Consider the following 17,164-nt stretch of genomic DNA (forward strand, 5'->3'; position numbering starts at 1 on the left):
CCAGGGGTTGTAGAAACTAGAAAATAATGGGCTCGGATGGGTAGCATGTTTATGCAGATATGTTTTACATATATTGTAGAATCATGTTCTCCCTGGGATCTCATTCAGTCCCGTCCCTGGGGTTCTGGGTTGTCATACTGTTCCTGGGGTCTTGGTACCTGTATAAACAGAAAAGTCAAGTGTCGTTATCACTTGAGGTGTATGATGCACCCCATCCTGAATTTGCATACAAGATGAAAGATTGTGGTAAAAAGAATGACAAAAGTACTTATTAACATAATAATGTACTTAGTGAACCTTTCTGCAACATGAAATTGATAAGACGTGTATGTTTGTGTCTCAGTTAGTTATTTACATTGCATTTTCATCAATGTTACAAATGAATGAGATTCCCCCTCCCAGTAATTAAGAAATGAGGAAAAAGTTTGAAATAACGAGAAAATTTTCTTATTACAAGTGTACATTAATGGCAAAGAAAGGCAAACATTTAACCATCATACACTTGATATACCATTCCCTACCATGTATTTTCATCAAGTGCACATTACAAATTCATGTGCAAAATTTAGTCTGACAGAGATTTAAAAATTTAAATAAGTCTATTTTAGAAGTTATTTTTACGGGGCGGGGGGGGGGGCATTCTAAATGACTTACAGCTTGATCAAATAGAATTGGTTGTTGGGAAAAACTGAGTTTGAAGGTTTTGAGCCATAAGGTTACTTCCACAGCTGCAAAGATCCCACTAAGCTTTTTGTTCACTGTTATTCATGGTTGTTCATAACTGCACATCATTGTGACTTGGGGAAACATTTTCAACTTGTTTAAATGCTTTGTTTCTTTGTTTTCTTGCCTTAAAATGTTCTCTTCAGTATCATCTTCTGTGAAGCTGTAGCAATCTATGGGATCATCATGGCTATTGTCATCAGCAACATGGCTGAGGTGAGCCCTGCACTTTTTTTACTGCTGTATTGTAGCTGTATAAACACTTTGCTGTTTTCCATTTTGTCTTTTACTCTGGACTATACGCACAAAGGCTTACTTGGGTGGCAGAGAAATTGTTGGTTCTTCAAATAATCCAGCTTTCTCTTTTTATAGAGCTACAGTGGAACAACCCCAGAAACTATTGGAGCAAAGAACTACCAAGCTGGTAAGAAAACTGGTTTAAAGCTGCTCAGCAAATTTATTTTTAAAGCAGCCATGTGAAAATCTTCAAGTTTTTGTGGCATCAAATTGCTTTCCAAAACCAGCACTCCAGCTTGGATGTGACCAACAGCACTGAAGAAGTACAACCCCTGGCAAAAATTATGGAATCACCGGCCGCGGAGGATGTTCATTCAGTTGTTTAATTTTGTAGAAAAAAAGCAGATCACAGACATGACACAAAACTAAAGTCATTTCAAATGGTAACTTTCTGGCTTTAAGAAACACTATAAGAAATCAAGAAAAAAAGATTGTGGCAGTCAGTAACGGTTACTTTTTTAGACCAAGCAGAGGAAAAAAATATGGAATCACTCAATTCTGAGGAATAAATTATGGAATCACCCTGTAAATTTTCATTCCCAAAACTAACAACTAACTGACTGCCACAATTTTTTTTCTTGATTTCTTATAGTGTTTCTTAAAAGCCAGAAAGTTGCCATTTGAAATGACTTTAGTTTTGTGTCATGTCTGTGATCTGCTTTTTTCTACAAAATTAAACAACTGAATGAACATCCTCCGAGGCCGGTGATTCCATAATTATTGCCAGGGGTTGTACAAACATAAATTGATCTCTGAACTACAATTTCAAAAACCAAACGTACAAGCAGCAGTACACCAAAACAAGACAAAAGGAATAAATCTAATTTAACATACTATAACGAGCAATCAAATAGTTTTTGTAAAGTCTTTTAAAGCCTGCCAAAGTACCAGTTGGTTTTATTTTCTGTGAAGGCTCTCAGTTGTCCAGGTGGTTTCCATAGTAGAGAAGCTTGAATCTTCGACTGGACTTGGTTGCTTGACGGGGATGTTTCGCTTCTAATCGCAGAAGCTTCCTCAGCTAAATTTCTTGCTTTGGTAGTTGGTTTTATGTTATCCGGGCATTTTTTTTCCAAATGTTAACACCTTTTACAGAAACACAATGACTTTTTACGGTAGTTCGTATCTTTGATTTCTGAAATAACAATGTGCCTCGTAAATTATAGCTTGGAGTGTCTTATTTTCAACAGGTCCTGGATGTGTAGTGGCGGAACGTTTTTTGTGCTTTGAACATCATTTGTATTATGATATATTGATCAAATCCCAAAATTCTAAATATGCAAACAGACAAACAATGGATCCTATGATATGGTTTCTTCCAAATAATTCTTATAGCTTTCTTTTGAAGTAAAAATATAGGATTTGTGTTTATTTTGTAGGTGGTTCCCCAAAATTCTATACAGTAGGTCATATATGGAACAAGTAATGAATGAGTGTTTTCACAGAGTGGCCGGTTGTGGAAGTACAAATTCTCGCCTTTGGATTCACCACTTGGCCGGAAGTGACGTGTACCCGACCTCACCAATATGCTTAAAAATACCTAGTCACAATGTTGCTTTGAAAAATCTTGCTGCACATCTTCCAGTAATTTTAGATGTGTGGTTTGAGTTTTTCACCCAACAGACTAATAACAGACATACAGATTTGGGATGGAGAAAAATTATGGTATAGATGTATGTGAGCTTCTTCATCCTTATGTACCATGTCAGTCTCTTATGTCAGCTGACCAGCTGCTCCTGGAACTACGGAGATCCAGAAGGAAGCTCAGAGGAGACAGGGCCTTCTCTATTGCTGCTTCTAAATTATGGAACAGCTTGCCGTTGTCTGTGAGAGAGGCCCCTTTATTGCCCATTTTTAAAGTTCATTTAAAAAGCTGTTTTTCTCCTTAGCTTTTGGCCTCAGCAAGACCTAGTTTTTAAATTGTACATCTTATTTATTTAAATATATTTTAGTGTACAGCACTTTGTGTCAGCAGTGGCTGTGTTAAAGTGCTTTATAAATAAGTTGGTATGGGAATTTTACATATTTTCTAATAAACTGGCTCAGAACTTTTTCTGAGAGTGTGCATGAAAAGTTAATCGATATTAAAACAAATTATAGCAGTGTGATGGTTCTGACTGACAGAAGCGACACACATACTTTGAAGATTCTTCAATGTGTGTGACAGATTTCAAAATCTGAGTAGACTACATTCATTACATACATTCATTACACTAGAAGTCTTTCAGAAAGCGCTGTAACTAGGTTTAAGGATATGATTCCTTCTTTATGTTCTCTAATGTCATATACCAACACAGAGCAGAGTAGCTACCTAAACTCTGTAAGGGAGATAGTATCTCGTCAATAGTTTTACATCCTCATTGAAGACAACTTTGGATGCTGTAGCTCCTCTGAAAAAGAGAGCTTTAAATCAGAAGTGTCTGACTCCGTGGTATAACTCACAAACTCGTAGCTTAAAGCAGATAACCCGTTTGGAGAGGAAATGGCGTCTCACTAATTTAGAAGATCTTCACTTAGCCTGGAAAAAGAGTTTGTTGCTCTATAAAAAAGCCCTCCGTAAAGCTAGGACATCTTTCTACTCATCACTAATTGAAGAAAAGAACAACCCCAGGTTTCTTTTCAGCACTGTAGCCAGGCTGACAAAGAGTCAGAGCTCTGTTGAGCTGAGTATTCCATTAACTTTAACTAGTAATGACTTCATGACTTTCTTTGCTAACAAAATTTTGACTATTAGAGAAAAAATTACTCATAACCATCCCAAAGATGTATCGTTATCTTTGGCTGCTTTCAGTGATGCCGGTATTTGGTTAGACTCTTTCTCTCCGATTGTTCTGTCTGAGTTATTTTCATTAGTTACTTCATCCAAACCATCAACATGTTTAGAGACCCCATTCCTGCCAGGCTGCTCAAGGAAGTCCTACCATTATTTAATGCTTCAATCTTAAATATGATCAATCTATCTTTGTAGTTGGTTATGTACCACAGGCCTTTAAGGTGGCAGTAATTAAACCATTACTTAAAAAGCCATCACTTGACCCAGCTATCTTAGCTAATTATAGGCCAATCTCCAACCTTCCTTTTCTCTCAAAGATTCTTGAGAGGGTAGTTGTAAAACAGCTAACTGATCACCTGCAGAGGAATGGTCTATTTGAAGAGTTTCAGTCAGGTTTTAGAATTCATCATAGTACAGAAACAGCATTAGTGAAGGTTACAAATGATCTTCTTATGGCTTCGGACAGTGGACTTATCTCTGTGCTTGTTCTGTTGGACCTCAGTGCTGCTTTTGATACTGTTGACCATAAAATTTTATTACAGAGATTAGAGCATGTCATAGGTATTAAAGGCACTGCGCTGCGGTGGTTTGAATCATATTTGTCTAATAGATTACAGTTTGTTCATGTAAATGGGGAATCTTCTTCACAGACTAAAGTTAATTATGGAGTTCCACAAGGTTCTGTGCTAGGACCAATTTTATTCACTTTATACATGCTTCCCTTAGGCAGTATTATTAGACGGTATTGCTTAAATTTTCATTGTTACGCAGATGATACCCAGCTTTATCTATCCATGAAGCCAGAGGATACACACCAATTAGCTAAACTGCAGGATTGTCTTACAAACATAAAGACATGGATGACCTCTAATTTCCTGCTTTTAAACTCAGATAAAACTGAAGTTATTGTACTTGGCCCCACAAATCTTAGAAGCATGGTGTCTAACCAGATTGTTACTCTGGATGGCATTTCCCTGATCTCTAGTAAACTGTGAGAAATCTTGGAGTCATTTTTGATCAGGATATGTCATTCAAAGCGCATATTAAACAAATATGTAGGACTGCCTTTTTGCATTTACACAATATCTCTAAAATCAGAAAGGTCTTGTCTCAGAGTGATGCTGAAAAACTAATTCATGCATTTATTTCCTCTAGGCTGGACTATTGTGTAATCATTATTATCAGGTTGTCCTAAAAGTTCCCTAAAAAGCCTTCAGTTGGTTCAGAATGCTGCAGCTAGAGTACTGACAGGGACTAGCAGGAGAGAGCATATCTCACCCGTGTTGGCCTCTCTTCATTGGCTTCCTGTTAATTCTAGAATAGAATTTAAAATTCTTCTTCTTACTTATAAGGTTTTGAATAATCAGGTCCCATCTTATCTTAGGGACCTCGTAGTACCATATATACCCCATTAGAGCGCTTTGCTCTCAGACTGCGGGCTTACTTGTAGTTCCTAGGGTTTGTAAGAGTAGAATGGGAGGCAGAGCCTTCAGCTTTCAGGCTCCTCTCCTGTGGAACCAGCTCCCCAATTCAGATCAGGAGACAGATACCCTCTCTACTTTTAAGATTAGGCTTAAAAACTTTCCTTTTCGCTAAGGCTTATAGTTAGGGCTGGATCGGGTGACCCTGGACCATCCCTTGGTTATGTTGCTTTAGGACGTAGACTGTGGGGGGTTCCCATGATGCACTGTTTCTTTCTCTTTTTGCTCCGTATGCATCACTCTGCATTTAATCATTAGTGATCGATCTCTGCCCCCCTTCTCGGCATGTCTTTTCCTGGTTCTTTCCCTCAGCCCCAACCAGTCCTCAGCAGAAGACTGCCCCCTCCCTGAGCCTGGTTCTGCTGGAGGTTTCTTCCTGTTAAAGGGAGTTTTTCCTTCCCACTGTGGCCAAGTGCTTGCTCATAGGGGTCGTTTTGACCGTTGGGGTTTTTCATAATTATTGTATGGCCTTGCCTTACAATATGGAGCGCCTTGGGGCAACTGTGTTGTGATTTGGCGCTATATAAGAAAAAAGTTGATTGATTGATTGATTGACTTGCATGTTCAAGTTTCTATTGTAGTTCAGATCTAAGTACGCATTTGTTGTTTCCTGTCTTTTTAAGGTTACTCCATGTTTGGAGCTGGTTTGACTGTTGGCTTTTCCAACCTCTTCTGTGGCGTCTGCGTGGGCATTGTGGGCAGCGGTGCAGCGCTGGCAGACGCCCAGAACCCCAGCCTCTTTGTGAAGATTCTAATCGTGGAAATATTTGGCAGTGCGATTGGCCTGTTTGGCGTGATCGTAGCCATTCTGCAGGTAATTGAGCAAATGTTTTGAATTTCTTTGCGTTTATGCCGCACAGTTCTGTAACACGTGTGTGATTACTTTTTTCCCTTCTTTTCTTCCAGACATCGAAAGTAAAGATGGGAGACTAGAAGACGCACCCACATGATAGGAAGATTCAAAAATAAAAAAAGACATTGCAAGAAAATTAGATGGATTATTGTGTAAATATTTCATATATTATTTAAGTGTCTGTATTTGACTGGCTTTTGTTTTTAGCCATCATTTGCAGAAGAGTGGTACACAGACACACTTTTCAGTGTTGAATATGACACCTGGAGGAGGAAGAAAAACAAATCCCTAGATGCATTATTTTTCAAAGTTGTTTTTTCCCCCCTCTCTCGTGTATTTCTTGCCATCTTCTTTTGGCTGTAAGATTTAACGTGACACTCTAGCCTCCAAAAAATTTAAATCAGTGAACAGTATAAGTGGTGTTTTTTTTTTAGTTTTTTTTTTACGTGGGCTCACTGTCTTTTATAGCATCACCTTGTGTTGTTGTTGTTGTTTTTTTTTTCCTCCAGAGTTGTGAAAATCCTGATGGGTTTAATGCAGTTTTTCTGCCAGGAATGTGAGAAAGTTGATATTTAAGAGAAACAAATGTTTTTGTTTCTTGCCACTCTCTGTGAATGATGTTAAAAATGAGTGTATGTGTGTGTTCATTGGATCCGTGACCCCTCCCCTTGTGAAACGTGAAAAGCTTTGTACTGTAGCCTGGTCTGTCAAGAGTTATTGTTTTTGTAACAGTTTGCTCATACACAAGTGGCTTTTGTCCACACAGTACTTCCAATGCAGCGTTTGTCTGAATGTAGAAGCAATCCTTCTGCCCCAAATTCTCAAACCCCCTCACAGTTTCTTCAGCAGAACCTCGTCTGTTTTTGATAGCTCTGCAGAAAAACCCAAATTGCCTATTTGACAAGAAGAAAACTAGTTGACAAGGCGGGTACTCTACTGTTAATAGTAGTCTACTATTATGACCTGTCGTCCCAACTGTCTTCTACTCGTCTATATTGGCTGTCCCTCATTCATTCCTTTCTGTAACCTGATTTTTCCTTTATCCAAATGATTGTCACAAGGATGATCTTTCTTTAAAAATCCATGAGCATCTTCTGATGACGGCTGCCAGCCAGAGCGCCACCTCAGGTCACCACCCAGAAACACGGAATTAGCCAGAAGAAGCACTTTATGCAATACTGTGCACGAGCGTTGGTCATGTGACTTGGAGCTTATACACCTTTGGGGTGTTCTTGGGTGACTCTCGGAATTACAGAATGGATAACGTAGTATTATTCTTAATTTACAAAATTGTTGCTCTATAAATGTTTCAGGTTTACTGTTTAAATCTGTTACAAATGTATTCTTGTTTAAACATTTATTTAAAAAATAAAATAAAAAGCTTAAATTGTATAAAGTTGTGTGTTTGTGCAATTGGAATGAGACAAACATTACACTGCATAGACTAGAAGCACATTTGAACTTTTTTATTTTAACTAATCATTCCGCATTGTATATTTTACATTGACAGACCATGGCTAATCATTCCATATCTTTAGCTGGATTTTTGTTCTCTGGTATCTAAAACTGGCCTTCCAAAGTTGTTATGCAACAAAATCAGATTTGTCTTAGAGGTGCATTTCTACTTAAACCAGGATGGCTTTGATAAACTAAGCTCTGTATGAAACTCTAGGCATCAATGACTGTAGTTGATACCATGTGTGATGTAGTGAAGTGATTAAAAAACAAGTTTTTTTTGGAAATTGTGTATGACACTCATCTTTCTGACTTCATAAATGTCCTCAGAAATAATAAATAATTCCATCCGTAGTCTCCTCTGTCATAGTTCATTCTATTCTCTTGTTTTCCCCAATATAATGCATGTATTAAATGAATCAAATAAAATAATTTATTTTTAGATGCAGTTTGCAGTATGATCAATGAGCGTCTTGCAGTGTTTTTTGCATCCACTAGATGGAGCACAGTTCCAGATCTTTTCCCCATTCAAAGAAATGGATTTCAGTTTAGAAGTATAAACATTTGTACTGTAAGCATTAATTCAGTGCATCAGACATGAAGAATTTTATTTTAGATTTTTACAGATGCAAATCCACAAATAAATGCAAGTAGTATTTTGGGATTGCATAAGTTTCTACAAATGTTCTCTTTACCATCCATCCATTTTCTTCCGCTTTAACATTTTGGCCTAAATGTTCTCTTTACCATTATATTTATTTAAATCTGCATTAAGATGAACACCATGGAAATAATATAAATAATTGCACCTGTAATGTGAACATGGATCATGAGTTTTTATCTTTCTTGCACTTTCTTCCACTTGTCATTATGACAAAATAGCTATATGAAGCCACTTTTAAGTGTTGCAAAACAAAAAAAAAAACACGCTTTCTTCAGGTTAAGTTGAAAGCTGTCAAATAAAGGTGTTTATTTTTCTTGTTTCAAATATTCAAATACAGATGGATACGGTGGATGGAACACAAGAAGTAAAATTAACCGGCTGAAAATTAGTGTTTTACAAATGCATCCTCCAAATTACTTTAAAAGTATTTTATTTTTTAAAAGATTTTTTTTTTACATTTATTTTTACAAACAATGTTTTGGATGATGAGCACATATGTTTTGCAAGTGGACTATTTCATTGTGGGTTTTTTTTTTTTTTTACTTTTGTGTCTGGTGATAATGGGAACTATTCACTTTGAAACGGTTTTTTTTTTTTGGGGGGGGGGGGGGGGGGGAGGAGTGTTGGTGGTTGTATGTTTGAACCATCCGGGCTTCCGTAGGCAGCAGGATCTGGGGGACCTGCTCGTTCAGAGCATCCTTTGCTTTCTTTATCACCAAAACACGGTCAAGCAGGACGAGAAATCGCTCCGTTAACATATCTCCACACCCGTCCGGCGGTGGGGTCTCGTTACAGGGTTCGTTAACCGTTTTGTCAGGGTAATATTCCACAACATGAAGCTTTTTCTGTCGGATGGAGAGGAGACATAACAGCTTGTCTGTGCAAACGAACACAGCCTCTGGAAGCTAATGTTTTTACTACATTTTCCAATGAAGCTTTGGATACGAAACCCGCTGTGGTTTTCTTTGTAATGTTTACCTGACGTTTTGTGTTTTTGCTGGGGCGATGTGAGCGCACTCGGCGGTGCTTCAGGATGCACAGATAAGTGTTGAAGGTAGGTGCACTGTGCCTCTGGGATGCTTTGTTTCATCACCGTCCAAGCTGCTCTTCCTTTTCCATGAACCCTTCGCCTCTTTATTCAGCTCTCTTACAACCGACGACATTTACTGAGGCGTCATTTAATAACATTAGCGTTGCACTTCTCTCCCACCATTCTTTTGTCATGTTTACACCCTCCATGCTAGGTGGTTTGAGCCTCCACGAAGTGTTGCTCAAATGAACCATCCACGCAGGTTTCATTAGGGTTCAGTTCAGAGCTCGAAGCCCCACTTTAAAAATGCAGTTTGCAACTAGAAAGGCACTCAGGGACTGCATACCTTTGCCGTATTACCACTGCCAGGAATGATAGGTTATTATTTCTTTAATCACACATGTTAAAAACATAATAAAGCCTAAGTGATGACATAAATAAGTGACTTTTATATACATCATGCCTGAAAGGATGGCTGTATTTGTGATGTCATAAAGCATGTTCATGTTTTAGCTTTATTCATTTTCTAAAATCAGGTGGGGTAAACAATGGGCGGACTAACAGTTTTTCCACAGCGAAGACACATTCACAACTACGATCAATTTAGAGTCACAGATTCTCTTAACTTAAAGGGTGACACATCCCTCCCCTAAAAAAACAAAAACTAGAACCCATAAAAAGTGTAATAAATCCTACTTAATTTTTAATTTCAATTTTCAGTTTATTTTCATTTATATAGTGCCAAATCACAACAGAGTTGCCTCAAGGTGCTTCACACAAGTCAGGTCTAACCTTACCAACCCCCAGAGCAACAGTGGTAAGGAAAAACTCCCTCTGAGGAAGAAACCTCAAGCAGACCAGACTCAAAGAGGTGACCCTCTGCTTGGGCCATGCTACAGACACAAATTACAAAACAATTCACAAAACAAATATACAGGAAATGCTGTTGGTGCACAGGACAGAAGGGTCTCCAGCACATATACCACACCCATCTCTGGATGGAGCTGCACCTTAAACAGAGAAAGAAAAAAAACAATCAGGCATCAGAAAGACAAGAAATACTAAAGGTGATTGCCGGCCGCTAGCCCTAAGCTTCACTAAAAGACCCAGAATTTAGGTAAAGTTGAGGCCGTGGTCCGCTCCATTTACTAATAAAATGAATTAAAAGAGTAAAAACCGTAGAACTATACTATGTGTCAGGGCGTGGCACAAATCGAGTGGACACAAATGTGAACTCTCACAGCAGATGCAGTTAGAATAAGGTCTAATGATAGTAACAGGCAGAGATTTGGTACACGGATGTTCCAGCAGTGAAGCAAAGGTACAGACAAACGTAAGGCTGAGGCTTGGTTGAATAAACATGCTGAGGTCAAAATACACGGCGTGGTGGCAGAGACAAAAAAAGTGGTCAAAGGCAAAACAAGGTCAAAAACCGGTAGGCAGATCAACAAGCAAAGCAAGGCAGGATGTGAGAGCTGGAAAGTGAAATACATTCGACAGTCAAGCGAGGAACTGAGAGACTGTGAGGGCTTATATAACTGGTGATGTAATTAGTGCAACAAGACACAGGTGTAGGTGAAGGTTCTGGAAGGGGGCGTGACCAGAGAAGACAAAGGCAACTGCAAGAGAGTGAAGGCAGGAAGACAGAGTGAAGTGATGAAAGAGAGAAAGACACGTGAGCAAGTGCAAGAGTGGGAGTGAACGAAAATACAAAGCAGACAGAAAAGAGTGAGACAAAGACACAATGGCTGGTGTAGTGAGTGAACACAAACAAATGAGGACGACATGAGAACAGAGCTAAAACAGAATATGATACTAGCAGACCAGGACAGGAACTAAACGCAAATCAGGATATAATAAGTACAAAACAAAAAACTATGAGAACTGATCAGAAAGTCAATACTGAAGCAAAACTAACAGGAACTGACGAATTAACAGAAAGCAAAAAGCCAATATAAAAGTACAAGAGAAAACAGAAATGAGAACAGCAGATAAACAAAACTGGTGACTACCGAATAGTGCAATAAATAAAAAAGAACTAACTGATGAGCAATAAGTGACAAACATAACATAATCAGAAGAAACACTTGAAGATAAATAATAACCAATACCTGTGACTAAAGTATAATACAAAAATGTGATAAACAGAACTAAGCTAAGAATACAAGATGCTCAAAAGAAAACTGAACCAGTGACCAAGGCATAATACAAGAAATGAAGTAAACAGAATCAAACTAAGATTAAAGTGACTAAGTGACCAAGAGTGAACAAATACAAGGTTAAATGACAGAAACAAAACCAAAGATAACATGAACATGAAAACCTGGCAAGAACAAGAAACAAGACCAGCTGAAACATGACAATGATACATGGCATGATTAAGAAATCCAAAAGGCTCAGAGCACAAACATGGAAAAAGAGTTCAAGATAATAACAGCCGGGCCCAACAGGGCTGGATCATGACACTATGCTGGTATGCTAGCCATACGAAAGGGAAAATAAGTGCGTCTTAAGTCTGGACTTGAAAGTCTCCACAGAATCTGACTGTTTTATTGATGCAGGGAGATCATTCCACAGAACAGGGGCATGATAAGAGAAAGCTCTATGACCCGCAGACTTCTTATTCACCCTAGGGACACAAAGTAGTCCTGCACTCTGAGAACGCAAAGCCTAGGCTGGTATGTAAGGTTTAATTAGGTCAGCTAGGTAGGGAGGTGCCAGTCCTTGAACGATTTTATAGACTAGTAGCAGAACCTTAAAATCCGATCTCACTGGGACAGGAAGCCAGTGAAGGGATGCCAAAATTGGCGTAATGTGGTCAAACTTTCTGCTTCGTGTCAAAAGTCTGGCTGCAGCATTTTCAACCAATTGGAGAGCCCTAATGCTGGACTGTGGTAAACCAAAAAATAGAACATTGCAGTAGTCCAATGTGTCTATGGCATAAGCCATAGACAGGATGGGATGAATCTTCGCTATATTTTGCAGGTGGAAGAAAGCAGTCATAATATTTCTAATGTGGAGGTCAAAGGACAGTGTAGGATCAAAAATTACTCCAAGATTCCTCACTTTGTCAGTGTGGTGTATGACACATGACCCTAGGCTAAGCATTAACTGGTCAAATTGATGCCACTGTCTCACTGGACCAAGAACCATCATTTCAGTCTTATCAGAGTTTAAAAGTAAGAGGTTTCTAGACATCCAACTTCTCACTGCTGCAAGGCAATCTTCTAAGGATTTTATGTGAAAGAGATTACCAGCCGTTATCGGCATGTATAACTGAGTATCATCTGCATAGCAGTGAAAGGTAATCCAAAAACACTGCAATATGTGCCCAAGGGGTGCTAGCAGTCTTAAACTTCAGTCTGTGTATGATCATTCCCCCAAATTTTAGTTATGTTGGTTGCTTTGCATAAAAGTCATGTTCTTTCAAAATTGCACTCCAGATGGTATGAATTGGCAAAATAGGCCTTCAGGCAAAATGTCTTTTCCTTGGTTGACCAAGACATGTTGGGAAGACTATAAATTATACCATTTATCACGCTTCACCCTGTACATGTATTTGGAAGCAGGAAGTCTGAGCACCCAGAGGAAACCCCTACAACCACCACACAGAAAGGACCAGGTTGGAAGTGAACCCAGGATTTTCTTGCTGTGAGGCAGCAGTGCTAACCACTAATCCACTGTGCCGCCAAATTTTTATCTTCAGTTTTTGGTTTGTTTAAATTTTTGTTTTTAGAAACTAGCAAACGTCTGACTTTGTTAGGAATATAACCTTTACACAGTAGCAGCCATGTTTTTTTCCCCCCTACGGTGGCTGATAGATGCCACAACATAAGCAAACACTGAAACCATTAACCCTTCATCCAAATACTCAGTATGTACTAACACTGGTTCAGAACCGATGACCTAACTTCACTGTGGTCTGCCCTAGAAGTGAATGAGTAGTAGATAATAGTGCTGCAATGATTAATCAGTTATTGACTATTAAATTAATTCACAACTATTTTGACAGTGGATTCATTGTTTTGAGTCATTAAAAACCATCCAAGATCTTTGATTTCAGCTTCTTGAATGTGAATATGTTCTGGTTTCTTTACTCCTGTCTGGTAGTAAACTGAAAGCCTCTGGGTTGTGGACAAAGCAAAGCATTTGAGGACATTACCTTGAGCTCAGGACAACACTTTGACATTTTTCACTGTTATCTGACATTTTATGGCCTAAAAAAATCAATTAATTGGTCAGTTAAATTCTTGATTAGTCAGTTATAAAAATAATGGTTTGTTTGAGCCCTAGTATGGATACAGTTAGGGTGTACGTGCCCCTTAACTTGGATGTTTAAAGATAACGCATGTGTTGCAATGGTACTCATGTGTACCATGAAAATAGCTGTTTTGCAACAGCAGCCTTTTAAAAACTGGACAACCAATTTGAATGTGAGTTCCGAGCAGAAATTTGCAGTACTGGGTGGTATTGCCTGGCGCCGCCCACCGTAGCTAGAATCCTCCTGGTGGAAATGAGAAACACAACATTAAACTGCCTTTTTTGTGTTAAATAAATGGAGGTGGGGGCGGGACCATAACAGGGCTTAATTACTTTCAGCATGTGCAGTACCAGTCGCGTCACAATTAAAGCGTTCATTAGACGACAAGTCGTAATGGCGTTACTACTTTGAGTTTTTGTTCATATTTTTGGTGATTGTTGGGCTCCAGAGATTAAAAATACAATTAGCAGCCATGTTCACTTCAAGTAATTATGAATACACATCGTTACCAAACAGCAAAACGTGCTGAGTAAAAAACTGAGTAAATGGATGTCTGTTTCTGCACGATGCTGCAGCGCACTGCGGAGTAACGGAGCATCAACAATGACAGCTAAATGCCACAATGAACTGGGCTTGACTGGACTCACCTTTTTTGTTGGACAACTGTCATTCACTTTAATTCACAACTGAAACTGGAATTTTCCCAAACATCAGAGTCTGCACTGTGTTAATGGACTCAGATCGTCTGAACCATGTGTCAGACGATCTGAAATAGAAGGAAAAACAATGTTCTTTGTTCTCAAAAAGTTTTTTGTTGTTGTTGTTGTTTTTTAATAACTGGAAGACCACACATGAATAAAAAGAGGGAATATATGTATTTTTTTTTCATTCTGTTTGGAAGAAAATGTATTTGGACTATGTGAAAAAGGACAGATCTTTTAAGAGTCATGTTCAAAAAGTGAACAACAAAAAGAAAAGTAATGGTGAGTTTATTATCTTTACAAATGAACTACAAGTTTTCAATGTATTATTGCATTGCACGTTGACCTCACATGCAGTCATTTGTTCAGTAACTTCAAAAGCAGTTTGCTCTTACTGTTTTGTGTCTAGTATAATGACATTATTTAGCTCAAGTCCTTAGCTGTGCTCCTTATAACCGTGTGTGCTTTATAAATAATTAATGCGTCAATTTAATTAATTTTGGTTCTTGTTGCACAACGTGGTAAATACTTATGCTTCGGCGTTACTCTGGAAAATTTGGTAATTGTACTATCAGATCACCGCTATGATCCAATATTTCCATTGAGTGAAATTGTAATATTTAATTTGTAGGTTAGCGCTGTTGGCTCTAATTACCAAGTTGCATGGTAAAATAGGCTAACTGTTGGTGCAAAGGGTACAGAGCCAATATGACGGTCATAATTTTAATACTCTCACTCACCCATGCCACTCACTATATGCACGCCGCCCAGTCCACAAAACTAAGACACACAAGAAACACAACCCAAAGTTAGCCTTTTAGTCTTAGCTTGGTTGTTCTGTAACCGAGAAACGGGGAGTGTTTTCAGGTTTCATTTGTCCCGCCCAGGTCATGCCAGTGCTGCCCATGCACCACCTCTTTACCCATTCATGTGTTGGCTAGGAGTTAGTCTCCGTTAAGTACTGTTACGATGGCAAAATTTGGAGTTACCCTATTTGAGCTTCAAGACTGCTCTCAGAGAACCTACAGCTGACATCATGGAGTGTTTGACCAGTGTATATACAGTCTATGTTACAAATAATAACACCTGCATCAAGTCAACAAGTGGTTGCATCAAAAATAATTAAACAAAAACAGAAATCGAATTTAGAAATTGCTTGCATACAGAGAATGCAAAGAAATATAACCCTCAGGCCATCAGACTGTACAACTCCTCATTCAGGGAGGAAGAGTAACCGGAAGACAGAAGACGGGAAGGAGAGGAACAGTAGTAGCCAGTAAACCGGTATTATCAGTATGTCTGATATTTATATTTATATTTGCAAAGTCTTTTTTTATGTTCTCTTTTGATACTCTGTGTGCTTCTTACCCTGTGTGCTGCTGTACAGTGCTGCTGGAACCTCAGTTTCCATGAGGGAGTCTTCCTAAAGCTGCGTTCACACCGGCGCGACGCGAGCGACAGCAGCGACAGGCTGCCATGTAATCCCTATGGAAGGACACGTTGTAGCGCCAAGTCACGCAGCGCAACACGATGGACGCGAGTGAAGCGATTTTGAGCGATCGGCGCGTTTGTGCCGCGATATTGCGTCACGTCACGTCACGTTGCCCTCCTCCCCAAGTTGAAAAATCGGAACTTTTTCGTTTTGTCGCGCTGCGATGACCAATTAGGGACTGAATATGTAGTGACGTGGAGATGTCTGGAGTTTGACTGAGTTGGATGTGAACATGTCCTATATCTGGTAGCAGCCTCACAATTATGACAGATTTTGGGGGAAGTGCGAGCTGCAGCCCCGCAGCAGCGGGAGTGGAGTTTTTTTTTTTTCTTCTTCTTTCTTTCTTTACGTGTGCGTGCGAGCGAATCGTCCGGAACGATTATTTTATTTATTAACTACACAGATGTATACTAAAGCAAATGGTGACTGGTTTTTGGAGTGAGCAGCAGGGGTAGCGGAGGTTTTTTTTAAAATTGTTTACATGTGCATGCGTGAACGGGACAGGAGGTCCTCAAACTGGGTCCTGCAGAGGCGGAAGGACCGCTGAAAGCGGCCGTCATCCAGACACAGCTCCTTCAGCAAATAATGATACTCCCCAAATTGGGAACGTCTCATGACGTTTGTCAGCTTTCCACAACAACTCGCTCCGTGTGATCAAGGTCCGTCATGTTAACTTGACTGACAACTGGAGCCGGCGAGCGGAATGGAAGCTCCTCCTATTTGATGATGCACTGTGGTGAATTTTCACAGCGAAAGCAGAGCGACACACCAGGTGATGGTGGCGCGTCCGTCACCGCGTGACCGATGCGAATTTGTGGCGTCTGGTCGTGCCCGGTGTGAACGCGGCATAAGGGATCAGTAAAGTTCTATCTGATCTAATCTAATAACCTTCAGCACATGCAACAATTTATTTTGATCAACTGTCTGCTGGAAATTTACACAACACACATGAAAACACAGATGTGTGGCAAATTTCCACAGCACAGAAGTGAAACGGAAATGAAAACAAAGTGACCTCATGCCCGACTAGAGTAAAGACCTCATCAGATTGTCAGAATTCATTGATTACCTTTCAGATATCTCATACTCAGCAAAGCACACGCACAGAGCCCATTACATTACCTCTACCGACCCATATTGGTTGATGGAAGACATTTGAATGAGCGTATACCTCTCCCAAAGGAGTAATAATGAACTATACCATCAGTAACTCTTCCGAACAACAAAGTGCTGAGATATTTAGACCTTAGCAATGTCATAAATTTGGTTCAAAAGAGAGAAAAGGAAAATTTCTAGCCTTGTTAAAGCAAAAGATATATATTACATCAGGATATTCAGCAAAATATAATCAACAGCATGATTTTGTCCCGTTTTTTGAGCTATCTTGTCCACAGTGAAATAGTCAAGAGAGATTACGTAAATTCCGTTCTCTTGTGT

At 39.2% G+C, this 17,164-nt stretch overlaps 2 protein-coding genes across 2 annotated transcripts in view; both read left to right on the top strand.

The window, feature by feature from the left end:
* Positions 1-793: 793 nt before the first annotated feature.
* LOC117522244 (V-type proton ATPase 21 kDa proteolipid subunit-like) lies at positions 794-7,930 on the top strand. Its single transcript, XM_034183639.1, has 4 exons — positions 794-939; positions 1,096-1,147; positions 5,895-6,085; positions 6,178-7,930. Exons 1-4 carry the CDS (start codon positions 910-912, stop codon positions 6,202-6,204), a joined length of 300 nt encoding a protein of 99 aa, XP_034039530.1. The 5' UTR covers positions 794-909; the 3' UTR covers positions 6,205-7,930.
* Positions 7,931-8,881: 951 nt separating this feature from the next.
* The window catches only part of b4galt2 (UDP-Gal:betaGlcNAc beta 1,4- galactosyltransferase, polypeptide 2), a 410,711-nt gene continuing 402,428 nt past the window's right edge, over positions 8,882-17,164 (top strand). Inside the window, exon 1 of the mRNA XM_034182936.1 lies at positions 8,882-9,297. The gene's annotated coding sequence lies outside the window, so the exon portion shown is untranslated. The remainder of the gene's footprint in view (positions 9,298-17,164) is intronic.

The sequence above is a fragment of the Thalassophryne amazonica genome, chromosome 12 (assembly GCF_902500255.1).
Source record: "Thalassophryne amazonica chromosome 12, fThaAma1.1, whole genome shotgun sequence".
Lineage (NCBI taxonomy): Eukaryota > Metazoa > Chordata > Actinopteri > Batrachoidiformes > Batrachoididae > Thalassophryne > Thalassophryne amazonica.